General features: G+C 32.7%; 3 protein-coding genes across 4 annotated transcripts in view; 1 reads left to right on the forward strand and 2 right to left on the reverse strand.

Moving 5' to 3' along the window:
- LOC143200523 (uncharacterized) overlaps positions 1-3,047 on the reverse strand; it is a 601,550-nt gene extending 598,503 nt beyond the window's left edge. Inside the window, exon 1 of one of the 2 annotated variants that reach the window (XM_076410963.1) lies at positions 2,867-3,025. In XM_076410963.1, the coding sequence (XP_076267078.1) occupies positions 2,867-2,930 (64 nt within the window). In that variant the 5' untranslated portion in view covers positions 2,931-3,025. Of the gene's footprint in view, positions 1-2,866 lie in introns of both variants that reach the window. The other variant, XM_076410962.1, reaches the window with a different exon arrangement.
- Positions 3,048-3,750: 703 nt separating this feature from the next.
- Positions 3,751-11,106, forward strand: LOC143200535 (uncharacterized). The gene is made up of 6 exons (XM_076410965.1): positions 3,751-3,841; positions 4,206-4,334; positions 4,418-4,524; positions 4,911-9,287; positions 9,351-10,208; positions 10,272-11,106. Exons 1-6 carry the CDS (start codon positions 3,771-3,773, stop codon positions 10,961-10,963), a joined length of 6,234 nt encoding a protein of 2,077 aa, XP_076267080.1. The 5' UTR covers positions 3,751-3,770; the 3' UTR covers positions 10,964-11,106.
- Positions 11,107-11,182: 76 nt separating this feature from the next.
- Rpt2 (26S proteasome regulatory subunit Rpt2) lies at positions 11,183-13,233 on the reverse strand. Its single transcript, XM_076410966.1, has 8 exons — positions 13,023-13,233; positions 12,668-12,968; positions 12,431-12,610; positions 12,218-12,370; positions 11,940-12,163; positions 11,776-11,886; positions 11,510-11,719; positions 11,183-11,452 (listed from the first exon to the last, which is right to left on the reverse strand). Exons 1-8 carry the CDS (start codon positions 13,023-13,025, stop codon positions 11,318-11,320), a joined length of 1,317 nt encoding a protein of 438 aa, XP_076267081.1. The 5' UTR covers positions 13,026-13,233; the 3' UTR covers positions 11,183-11,317.
- Between the last annotated feature and the right edge of the window lie 57 nt (positions 13,234-13,290).

A 13,290-nucleotide genomic window follows, 5' to 3' on the forward strand; every position in this document is an offset into this window, starting at 1 on the left:
ACTTGAATTAATACACAAGCAATCTACTTAATCGTAGAACTTTGTTTTGGGTGAGAGGTTTTGAGTGGAACTGACTTTTTGATTGACTGATAAACCAATCAGGTTGAGAGTATCTTCCGACTAACCAGTACAATTGCTTGACTTTGAGTCTAATCTGCTCTGCTTTTTGGCTAATTGATGTTTCCAATTTAACCTACCAGCGAGATATATTCCGAGGTATTTAGCTGGTTCTGCTTAAGGAATCGGGCGTCAGTCAAATAATATAATTATGTTTTTGTCATTTCGCCGCAACGCAAAGTTAACATGAACAGATTTTGCGCTATTAAACTGTAATCCATACTGCATTATAAACTACAAAAACTAGGTATATTCATGTTCCATGTCTATCAATAGACTTTATTCTTGCAGAGGTAAAACAACCTAATCTCAATTTACTATAATGTATATGCATTGACTTCTACACATTTATCAAGGAATTTATGTTTCCTACAAATGTAGGTATTTTGATAGATATATCGTTTTTATAAAGAGAAAATCAAGTGAGGAAACAATGACATATTTGTCAGATTTGATATAACTAACTGCTAACGATAAAAACTAACGAAAGAAACAATTGCAGATACAATGACAAATTTATCACTTACTAGGAGCGGTGTTACCACTACCAGATGCAGATCATCGATTCTTACAAATTTATTTTATGGACAAGTCCAAGGATACAGAAATTGATAAGGAGTGTTGCTCATAATCCAACAATGAAGCGACGAAGTCGGGGAATTGTATTGCTTTTTCGAGGAGTTTGACTCGTTCGTTTGAACTGCCCCACAAAGGATTTGATTGGCTCATCTCTAGAACGCCATTGTTTCTTTCAGATTGTTTATGTCGCCATTTTTGTATGCCTCACGTAGAGTACGATCAGCATTTTTATGAGTTTTTATTACTTAAGTATTATCACTATTATTTGATTATAATGTATCTTCAATCTCAAGTGTTGTGTATTTGCCGGAAACCAAAAAAGAGACGTCGTTTCCCTTGAAAGAAATTTCGAGCTATTTAAAGAATGCATTGATCAAGCCAAAACAGTCCAAGTTAACTAGATGAAGGATGTGTACGTCACAGCCTTCTTTTTACCTGGTATGTATACAATTATTTATATAGAGCATTTGCAAATTGGGCAATAGCAAAATTACATTGAAGGTAAATGTGACTACACTGCATGAAAGTTTTAGTGCAAAGACATTCAATATAGTGCCAAATTGTACTGGCCTTCAAAAGGATATTTATAAAGTGCCATCAATTAAACATTTAATTATTTTGAAGGGCTTCATTTACTTAAAGAAATGCAGTAAAAAATATTCATTCTTCCACACTTTAATACAAAATAAAATAATACAATTCGTAGAACAAGTTAAGACTTAGCTTTATAAGCAAGACTTTTATAGACAAGATAGTATCTCATAATAGTTTTATTATATTGTCAATAGATCTTTAAGCTATGTCTTTCAATTAACTCCTCGATTTTATTATAATAAGAATTGAAATAATATATTTAAATATATTACTAACTTAATTAATACATATTAATTTATTTATTAATAATTATTAATATAACATAATTAATTACATAATATATTTAAAATAATTATAACTTGTTTCAATACAATTTTGTGTTGAACAAGTAAATGAAACGCAGATTTGATCTGCCTTCAATATGACGGGATTAAAAGATTTTAATTTTAATAAATTTAGTTTTTAATTTAATATTGCAGCTTGTGATCCGTATGAATATTTTCTTTATGGGTGTCTATAAAGGTATTTAAACTAACCAATGGAATTCTTCGCGCCTTCTCTACTAAGACCACACAAAACAATTCTTAAATTTTATGTATTAATCATCAGAATAACGATTTATTCAAAAAAAAATAAAAAATACTCTAATACTACCGGGGAGCTGAAACCATTAGGAATTTCATTTCTCTCAATATCTCCAGTATTGTTTGGCCTTAAAAAATAAATTAGATGACATAGGACCCGGCAAGAATTTAATTTAACGAAATGATCGTTGTTTGCACCTAAATAATCGACATTTTTGACACTCTTCCCGTCGTATTGCTGCTCGTAAAGGCGTTGTGTGAGCATGTATTGTGTCAACAAAAGAAACTGAATATTAAACCACTTCCCCCGCGTTCACTCACAACACTCCTTCGGAGCCAGTAAATATTTTCCACGCGAAAAAAGGCGTTCGTGTTCTTTTTTTAGACCGATCGTGGATATATTTTCACCTGCTAAGTAAATGGTGGTGACAGAAGCGAAAGTGATAACAAACCAATCGATAAAATACCGATTGTTTTTCCTTTTTGTTTCCTCTCTTACTTCTCGTGCCAATCTCCATCGATAAACATTATAGGGTGATATAAAAAACATAAAATGTTATTGAACTGGCCGGACTGGAATGCGTTTTTTGTAACGCAGAAGTGTACAAAACAATTTTAATCTACCATGCCCGGCGATACTTAAATAAATAAAACGAGTATTTTCTATCAAAATATTTATCAAAGTTACCTGTGATCTATGTCAAAGGATTTATATTATGTAAATTTATATGACACTTAATATACACAACATTTTATTTAAACAATAAAAACGAATTAGAATTGATGCGAATATAATATTATTAGTATTTTTAATCGTCTTAATACCGAAATAAAATAAATAATGGTTTTCTTAAATATATTATGATACATAACAAAACAACCGGCAAACTTCAATGTCGTTATACACATGTCATAACACCGAAATACGATAAAAGCTCAAGAACCCAAATTACGAAACAAAATAAATTGAAACTATAATTTAAAAAACTTACCACTCATAGCCAAACCAGTAACTCCAAAGAGGAATCCAACTATCACCAAATTCTTACAGGACATGTTTATATCCAAACAAAACACCGATACAAAAACAAATAAATAAACCGAAATTATGGAATTATTGTGAGAAAGCGAATATTATTAAAAAGAATAATCGTGTGATCATCTTTCGTCTAAACCACGCTGCGAGAGAAAAATTAATAGTGGAAATACGTTCTACCCCGAACGAGGAGACGGTAAGACTGAAAACAGATGAATAGTGCAAAGGAAAACTTTGGAAACTGCGCGAAACTCCTAACCAATCGCATGCGTTGAACCTTCTGTAGGGATAAGGCATTTTTTTTGTAAAAAACTTTTATGGAATGATATTTAACCTTACACACGAAACTTTGATGAGCCAGTGTTATGAATAATTTAGCCAGGATAACTTTGATTATTTTTGAACAATAATTTACAAGCCATTCAAACATATAGTGCCAAATTTATGGAATAAATATTTAGGTAAAATAATTAAATTATAGTTTTCAATAATTTTTCTGAAATATTAAATCCAGGAATAAGCGTTATGGGGTTTGTAAGGTTTTTAAAAGCTTATATATGATATTATTGTTTACTAAACGTAGATTTAACTGCTTTTAACTGAATGCGACATTTTAATAAGAATTTTGATCTTTAACAAACAATTTTTAAAATTATTTTATTCTTTTTTATTTGCTTAAAATTTAATATATAATTAACATAATAACAAAATGTTTTAGTGTTAATTTAAGGCATTAATAGAATGGAATAGTTATAAGGAATATTTCGTTTGTATTAAGATTTTATCGGAGCAACTGGCAACACTGAAACATATGATAAAACAGCTGTTCCTGGTATGCGCACTCGCGATCTCATGCGCGAATGTCGTTTTACTGTTTAACCGTTTTAGATTTAAATGTGCACCGTATTAATAGCACGTGTTTAAAAGGACGGTAAGTTCTAAAAGTCTGTCAAACATATACATTTAACTATCTGCTAACCTTAATTTCTCACAATAATTGTTGCACATTCATAGTATGGTCATTTAAACTATTAATTATATGAATCCGCACAAATATTCCTGTTGTATATTCTAATATTTAACACCAATAAAATATATGTATATAAAAAAAATTACACATATTTTAAATCTAAAATTTAATTATACAAGTGTTAGAATGTAATTTCATGTAAATTGAACCATTGATTAAAAAACATTAATATATTTATCGAACTTCATTATTTACACTTCACATTTAAAATTTCACGTTGGAATTTATACAATTTTATACATTGACGTTGGAAATGTTTTTGTAGGAAAATGCCCAGAAAGTCAATTGTAAGTGATTTGCAGGCAAATGAAACTACAGTTAGTTCACCATTAAGAAGATCTAGTAGAATTGTTAGCCAAGAGACAAACACACCAAAAGGAATTGGAGCTAGAAGGTTTGTATGTTTATATTTATTAAAGACTGTTTTATGAAAAGCAACTGCAATAACCAAACCAAACAACATGTTAATATTTTTAGAAATTCACAAACAGATAGTATACAAAAACCTAGTAGAAGTAGAAGGTCTTCGGTGCAAGAAGTTGAGGAGAAGCCAGAGGCAAAACCATCTACAAGAACTAGAAGAGGTTAGTTTTACGGAGATATATTATGTATGTAAAATTAATGACACATTATTGAGTATTTAATAATAACAGTAGTATTGCTATATAACAGATTTGATAATCAGCCTAAATTACATAACCATAATGCAATAAAAGTTTTTTATTTGTGGTGCATAAGTTCCGTAAATATGGCGGGATTACAGAAACTGTCAATATCGAATGTGTTGCAACACATATAGTTAATTCTAAATAATTCACTTTTTGTAAACTTTTTAAAATAAAAATACTCCGAGCATTAATAAAGCACATTTAATATATCTGAATTAAGCTATTGATAGATAATGATCTGGAGCTGGTATACAAAAAAAACTAAAGACTATCTTTATACTCATTGTTTATCTTTCATATAGCGTCCATCCTTGCGGAGGAAGAAGCAAAAAAAGAGGCATCCTCTACACCGACTCGTCGTGGTCGGAAGGCGTCAGTAACCGAACTCACAGAAGAGAAACCAAAACCAGTACGTGGTCGGCGTAGTTCAGCTGCCGAACCTCCAGCTGAACCAGAACCGAAGCCACAAGCGACACGAGGTAGGCGTAAATCAGTCGATGTTACGGAATCCCAACCTACACCCAAACAATCCACCCGTCGTAAAAAATCGTCTGAATCAGACGATGCTACTGAAACCACGAAACCTGTCAGAGGTCGTCGTAGTGTAGCTAACGAACCTGCTGAAAAGAAACCTGTGGCGCGAAGGGGACGAAGAGCCTCTGTTGAACCAGAACACGTCGATGAAGAAAAACCAAATGAGAACAATGAGGAGACTGCGGATATGTCACCTGTTATTAAAGATGTTTCTGTTATGGTCACCCCCTTAAAGAAGAGTAGAATTTTAGATAAAGTCGAAGCTGATCTGGATCTTAGTGTTATAAATGAAAGTGATGATTTTAACAATAGTAAAATCGAGACTAGTCCGAGAAACATTAAGGAAAACACCGATACAGAGAGGTATGACCAGGAAAGAATAATTACGCCTGTTAGTAATAAAAAGAGATTAAGTATCAGCCCCCCTGAAGGCAGCACGCCTAGAAAGTCTCCGAGATTAACAGAAAAACAGTCCAAGGAGAATACACCAGAAAAAGCTAAAACTGTGTCACCCAGAAAATCATTTAGCAAACAACTAGAACAAATAAGTAGTGCACCAAAGAGTAGTTCAGAAGATGATCTTTTAAATAGTTCAAATGATAGTATTAGTAGCAATAAAGAGAATATGAAAGGACGGAATTCCACTGAAGACATCAATTTTGAGCAATCAATGACTGATATGTTATTTAATATTGATAAAGAATCAAATCGTTCTAATAAGAGTACAATGGATGACACTGATGGTGATGATAACAATTTCATTATTAAAGAAACAGTAGATAGTGTTGATTTTAGTATGAAACCGAAATTTATTAGTGAGAATGTCAATGCAGATAATTCACTGAAAACTGGTACTTTAGAAGACATATCAAACGAAGTGGTTAAGTCAGAGTCCTTGAAAAAGTCTCCCATTAAATCAATTGAAGAAAATTGCACTGAAAATATTCTAATGCCAGAGAATAAATATATTTCCGTACCCACAGAAAATGAAGAAGCAATAATTGTAAGTCCGGTGTTATCAAAACGTAGATCTCTACTTAAAGAAAATCAAGAAAAAAATCAAAATGATTCACCGGTCATTTTAAATACGTCCGTGGAAAAAAGGGACATTGGAAAAAAATCGCTTAGTCCTATAAAACATAAAAAGAAACTTTCGATTAAATCAAACGCTGAGCTGGAAAATTTGAAAACGAGTGACAGCCCAAAATCGATACGTTCTGCGATTATTAACCGCAGCACACCAAGTCCCGTACTAATGTCAGTCGAGGCAGTCACTGAAGGTAAATGCCGAATAAAGCCTTCTAACCAAGAAAACCCTACAGATATATCCATGGCCAGTCCCCCGAAAAAACAAAAGCTATCATTATCCCCTGACAGAAGCACCGATCGACAACATACCGATATTGATGAAAAGATAAATGAGGTTAGATCGAAACCGGTAAAAGTAGACGAACCCTTATCAAATATTTTAGTAAGTAGTAGTAATTCTGATGAAAAACCCTTAGGTGAAGAATGCGTTACTAATGAGAATCAAAAACAATTGGTCGTTAATGTAAGTAAAAACAATAGTCTAATTAACAGTGATCATAACCAATCAAATCATCAAGATACATCTGAAAAAATACCATCCTGTTCACATGTTGAGGATGAACAAAGAAAACCCAATATACCAATTGAACAAAAATCATCAAATAGGTCACCTAAAAAATCTGCTACATGTAAGGAATTAAATAGAGATATTTCATTAAAATCTAATTCGTTGAGTGAAATTGATGATAAAGTTACATCACTTAGAGACAATCAGGTCTCCAGCATTGATGGAAAAGACACTGATTCTACTTATTATGATTTTAATCTTCCGTCTGAAGATGAGGACATAAATGTTTCAGAAGATGCAGTTGTCAATAAAAGTTTTGAGTCCGTTACTGATGATAAAAAAAGTCCTCAAAAAATTACTAGACTTATGAATCAATCATTAAGTGATGAAATAGATAATGATAATGATGATAATTGTTCAAATGAAGAAAACATTAAGGATTCTAAAATTATTGATACTTCTATTGATGATATGGAAAAATGCAATAACATGGAGACTTCACAAAATATTGGTTCAGTTAAAGGAAACAGTCCAACAAAACAAACTACAACCTTAGAAAAATCCATAAATTCTTCAGAACCTGTGGTGGAAAATGAAAATCAGGTTTCTGCCCAACATACTGAAGATCGTTGTATTCCCCCTTCATTCCAGTCCATTTGTAGAAATGCATTAAAGTTAAAAGAAAGTAATAAGTCATCAACTGCATTTAACTATGCAGAAGAGAGAGATAAGAAAGATGTCGATGATATTAGTTCTAACTCAAAAGATCAAAATGAAAGTCTTGTAGAACACAAGAAAAAGAGAGATGATGAATCAATAAATAAAAATAATGAACACACTATTCAAATGAATATAATGGACAAGAGTGATTCAGAAAAGTCAAAAGAGTCAAATAAAATTCAAGAATCTAACTCAGTTTTGGAAAATAATGAAAATGATATTACATATATGTCTGCTGAAAATGAAAATACTTTAGATAAAAATATAGCGCCAAAAGAAAATGATACGCATCAAGACAACATATTAGAATCTCCTAAAGATACAAACTTTATTGTCGATGCAGAGAAATCCAATATAACATCTGATGAGGTTATGCTACCAATTGCTGATTGTGAAGGTAATCAAGTGGAAAAATCTGATAATAGTGATAGCGAACTAAGAAAATCCTCTCTAGAGATTGAAAATAAAAGAAAACCAAGTGATGACAATTCCGATGAAAGTGATGATATAGAATTTAAGCTACCTGGGCCTTCTGAGATAAAACTGTCAGATCGTAAAAAAATAAATTCTGAAAATCTATCAAACAATACAGAGGAAGAAAGAAACGACCATCTAAACACATTTTCTAGTAATGAAATATGTGACATAAGTGATGAAGAAATTGATTCTGATGGAAGTAGCAATATTAAAGGTAAGGAAGAAAAAGAAAAAATACCATGTCACTCGGATAAGAAAGAGAATTCATTGATCAGATATAATTTGGATTCCGATGAAAACTCCAATACCGAAGTTAAAAATGCATCTTTATGTAGTGCAAAGGAAGGAAAAAAATTAAAGGCTACTGAGATCGAATTATCAAATCGTGAAAAAGTAGATTCGTATAAAGATGAAGACAATTTTGGAATAAAACTTCATTCTGATGAAAAATCTGATATTGAACTTAGAAAATCACCGCAATCTAAAGTAGAGGAAAGGGAAAAGTTGCAGACTCCTATCAAGAAACTGTATTATGAGGATATAGATTCCGATGAAAATGAAGACAATTTAGCAGTAAAAGATGATTCTGTATCTGATCAAAAATCCGATATTGAACTTAGAAAAGCATCACAATCCAAAGTTGAGGAAGGCAAAAAATCACTGACTCCTGTTAAAAATGTGTCTTATTATGAGCCAATAGATTCGGATGAAGACCAAGACAATTATGCAATAAAACATCATTATGATGAAAAAACAGATATTGAAGCGGGAAAATCATCACCATTTAAGGCAGAGGAAAAAAGAGAGTCACGGACTCCTGTGAACGAATTATCGAGTGATGAGGAAATAGATTCGGATGAAAATCTAAGCAACTCGGCAATAAAGCATGATTCTGATGAAGTAGAGAGGAAAAAGTCCCAACCTCTTGAGAGGCGATTATCGAGCAACCAGGAAGTGGACTTAGATAAAAATCAAGATGATTTGTTTATAAAGCATAATTCCGATTCTGATGAAAAATCTGATACTGAAATTAAAAAATCATCGAAATGCAAAGAAAAGAGAAAAACATCGCTACCTGCTTCCAAGGAGAAATTACTAAATAATAAAGAAAATTCAGATGAAAAGGAATATAATTCGTCAATATTAGGTCATTCTAATACTGATGAGGAGAGTTGCGGTATTGAAGCTAAACAGCCATTAAGTAGCTCGAAAAAGCTATCCAATGTCAACTCAAAGCTTGATGACTACATTAACGACCAAGTAATTCAATCTGGGGATTCGGACAGTGACGTTGAAGCAGAAGAAATGCCATATACTTCCAACGATTTCATAGACGACATGGCTGAAGAGGGTAAGCTAAAAACCAGGCAGTTTACTGTTGCATAATTTAATATATTAAAATTATTTTGTTCAGGTGAAGAAGACACACCATCTGAGGATAGTAATCAAATAATAATTGAAGGCGAATCTATAGGACCTACGGATTCAGAAGAACAAGAAACTGACGACGAGTATTCAGATTTGTCCTTTATTTGTGATGATGAAACCGACGAACTTCTATCAGGAGAGGAATATGATTTGGGCAATGAGAAAAAACCCAAAAAAAAGTCCAGAATTATCAATAGCGACGACCTTCCAGATGACGAAATCATTAAGATTCAAAAAAATAAAAAGGAGAAACCCCAAAAAAAATCACGAATTTTTAAATACAGTCTTTCCAGTGATGATGATGAATTAGAAGATTTCAGATCAAAAGTCTTGAAAGATGAAACGAATATTGATGAATGCGCGGAAAATAATGGAGCTATTGAGGTAGAAGATTTAAGTCAGATTCAGGAACTCCAACAGTCAGATAATAAAAAACATGTTGATGTGAAACAAACAGGTGAATCCGATAACAAGAAGGATAGTGAAACTTCAATAAACGAACCTAGTACCCAAGCACCGCTAGTAAAGAGGGACAGACAAAAAGGAAGAAGGAAGTCTTCTCTGAGCATACAAGAAAATATTGTTATAAGCGGTTCCGGCGATCCAAATATCAGTAAAAGAATACATTCGCTGGTTGATTCATTTTGTTCCTCTGTATCGAAAGGTGAAATCGCTCTTAATATTTCATTGGAGTTTGAAGATAACTCAAAAAGCCCACCACATACTTCACTGGCAATAACAGAAGACAAAGTTGAAAAGCAAGTTAAGGAAGAAGAAAGAAGATCACCATGTCGTTCAGATAAGAAATCGTCAAATGATTTTGTAGACGGCAAAACCGAAGAGGGTAAGATAAAAGAAGCAATTATTTTATTTTACTGTGTTTTAATACAAAACTTGTTTTGTTTAGGCCACGGAGACTCTCCATCTGAGGATAGTAACCAAATACTAGATGAAGGCGAATCAATAGGCTCTACAGAGGAACAAAAAGCTGATAGCGAATATGAAAACGATTCGTTTAGTTGTGATGAAGAAGAAGTTTCATCAGGAAATACTCTCTCAGATGCCTCTTATGTTTCGCAGGATACGCAAAAATTAAACGTTTCTATCGATACTGTTAATGAGATTACCGATTTAAGAGAGGTGTTAGAAAGAAAAGCAAACAAAAGACGAATGAGTAGGAGCATGGATGATATTAGTAAAAATATCGAATCCAGTAAAAAAACGAAGACTTCTACTAAATCCGTTCCTAAAATCGAGTTAAACAAGAAACAAAAGAAGAAAAAGGGTGGTTCGAAAACGATTAAAGATCCCTGTACATCCAGCTTCGGTCTCATCAATCAACTCATAAGCGACGTGAAAAACCGACCAAAACGCATAGTGAAACCATCACAACGCGAAGAAGGCGTGTCAAGCTCGTGGGTAACGTCTAAAGTAAAAGATCTGAAACCTTCCACGTCTCCGGTGTCTAAAAAAGAACGGATTAAAATCAAACCGAATGTCCATCCAAAGGATTTCAAAAATCAAATGCTGTCAAGCTCTTCTCGGGTGAAACGAATAAATACAACCACGTTGCTAAAAAAGAAGGGTGTGTTCAACTAATGTATCGTGTAGTGTTAAAACAAATGTTCCTTCGTTCCAGTTTGTTATTTTATATATTTTTTAAATTGGATAGTTGTTCTGTTTGTAATATTTGGCAAGTTATATTAAACTTTTTAGTGAATAAATATACATTTTTGATATAAGTACTTTTCTTTATATTTAGTTATTCATTAAAACAAAGGAAGTTCTGATAGATTGGTAATTTAAAAAATAAAAAAGTTTTCCACAGATGAAAATATTTATTAACTAAGTTTTTAAATGATGTAGAGAAGCAGCACATTATTAATTTCCAATTCTAATGGAAATTAACTTTTAGTAAAATCATAAGATTATGCTTTGGCTGCTATAAAATAATTACAAATAGAGACCTTCCGGTGTCCCTTCTTTCTTCCTATACAACACATTTTCTTTTGACTTCTTAAAATCCTCATTCATGACTTTCATTCTTCTTTCTCTAAGAGCCATCAAACCAGCTTCAGTACAGATAGCCTGTTGTTAAAAATATATATTAAATAACTATTTTCTTCAGTTAATTATTGAACTTACTTTAATATCGGCTCCAGAAAGGTCATCCTTGGCCATAATAAGCTCTTGCAGATTAACATCTTCCGCCAAAGTCATACGCGACGTATGTATATTGAAGATTCTCTTTTTAGTTTTCTCGTCTGGAAGGGGAAACTCAATCTTTCTATCTATACGCCCCGGTCGAATTAAAGCTGGGTCAAGAGTTTCAATACGATTCGTTGCCATGATAACCTAAAAATATACGAACCTATAAAATCTAATTCAAACCTCAAGTGCATTATTCCAACCTTGACATCGCCTCTCGAATCAAACCCATCTAACTGATTTAAGAGTTCCAACATTGTTCTTTGTATTTCCCTTTCGCCGCCTGAATTAGAATCATAACGTTTTGTTCCTACCTACAAACAAGCCAAGTTTCAAATCAAATAAAAATTATTACCAGTAATAGTACCGCATCAATTTCATCAATAAACACAATTGATGGTGCATGTTCTTCTGCAACTCTAAACAATTCTCTAACAAGTTTAGGACCATCACCTAGGTACTTTTGAATAAGCTCTGATCCAACTACACGAAGGAATGTTGCTGATGTTTGATTAGCCACAGCTTTGGCTAGTAATGTTTTGCCTGTGCCAGGTGGGCCATACAAAATTACACCTTTAGGAGGCTTTATACCTAAATTTAAAAAATGCCATTAAAGTTATCAACAAGGACTAATTGTTAAAATACCCATTTCTTCATAATATTCAGGATGAGTTAATGGTAACTCTACTGACTCCTTAATTTCTTGAATTTGATTATCCAATCCTCCTATATCTGCATATGTTTCCTGAGGAGCTTTTTCTAACTTCATCACAGTGACCATAGGGTCAGTATCATCACCTTAACAAAAGAAGATAAATATATTCATATATCAACTTGTTAAAACAAACAAAAAAATACCTAAGACACCAACAACTGCATGTACTTTATGGTTCAATAGAACTGAACATCCAGGTTCAAGTTGATCTTTGTCAACAAATGACAAAATGCTCACATAGTGTTCACTGCCTACAGAAGTGGAAACAATAGCATGATTATCATCAATAATTTCCTCAAGGTTTCCAACTGACATAGGAGTCCCTACAAAAACAAAGAAACATTCAAAAAATATTTCTATTAAGGTAGTTAATTACGGACCTCTCAGATCATCTACTTTAGATCTTTCCTCTTCATTTTTTTCTTCCTGGGGCTTCAACCTTTCTTGATTGCGAATGAACTCTTCTTCCATCAACAAATAATCCTTTATTCTCTCAAGTTTCAACAACTTCAACCGACATCTCGTATGAGGTGTCACAGCGGGTAATTTGAGGGCAGTATCCGGCCCCTTTGTGCGACGTTTCTTTTTCCCAACACGGGTAGGAATTGGAGGTTCATATTTTTTCTTTTTGTCTTTTTCCTCCTTTTTATCTCCACTGTTAGCACCCGATTGACTTTGACCCTAAAATATAAAATTTGAAAAAAGAAAATTAAAAATAATTTCTAAATATATTACCATAATGCTCGTCTCTAAATAACAAACTGAAAAATCACCCCAAATTGATATTTCCACAAGTCATCTACAAATGTCTACAAACATCGAATTTTTAGGTTATGTTATGAATCAGCTTCTTTTAGGGATGATGATCGATATCGCCATAATTTGGAGGGTATCTATAGTTTTTCTTCAAAAATATACAAATATTCGTAGTTTTTTAAAATAGACTACTGAATTATCTATTTGACATTTCAGTTTCCACTGCCGGTTAGCTCTAAAATTAAGT

Source organism: Rhynchophorus ferrugineus, unplaced genomic scaffold (assembly GCF_030347505.1).
Source record: "Rhynchophorus ferrugineus isolate W39M unplaced genomic scaffold, kcgeb_rfMv2 rfM8, whole genome shotgun sequence".
NCBI classification, from domain to species: Eukaryota; Metazoa; Arthropoda; class Insecta; order Coleoptera; family Curculionidae; genus Rhynchophorus; species Rhynchophorus ferrugineus.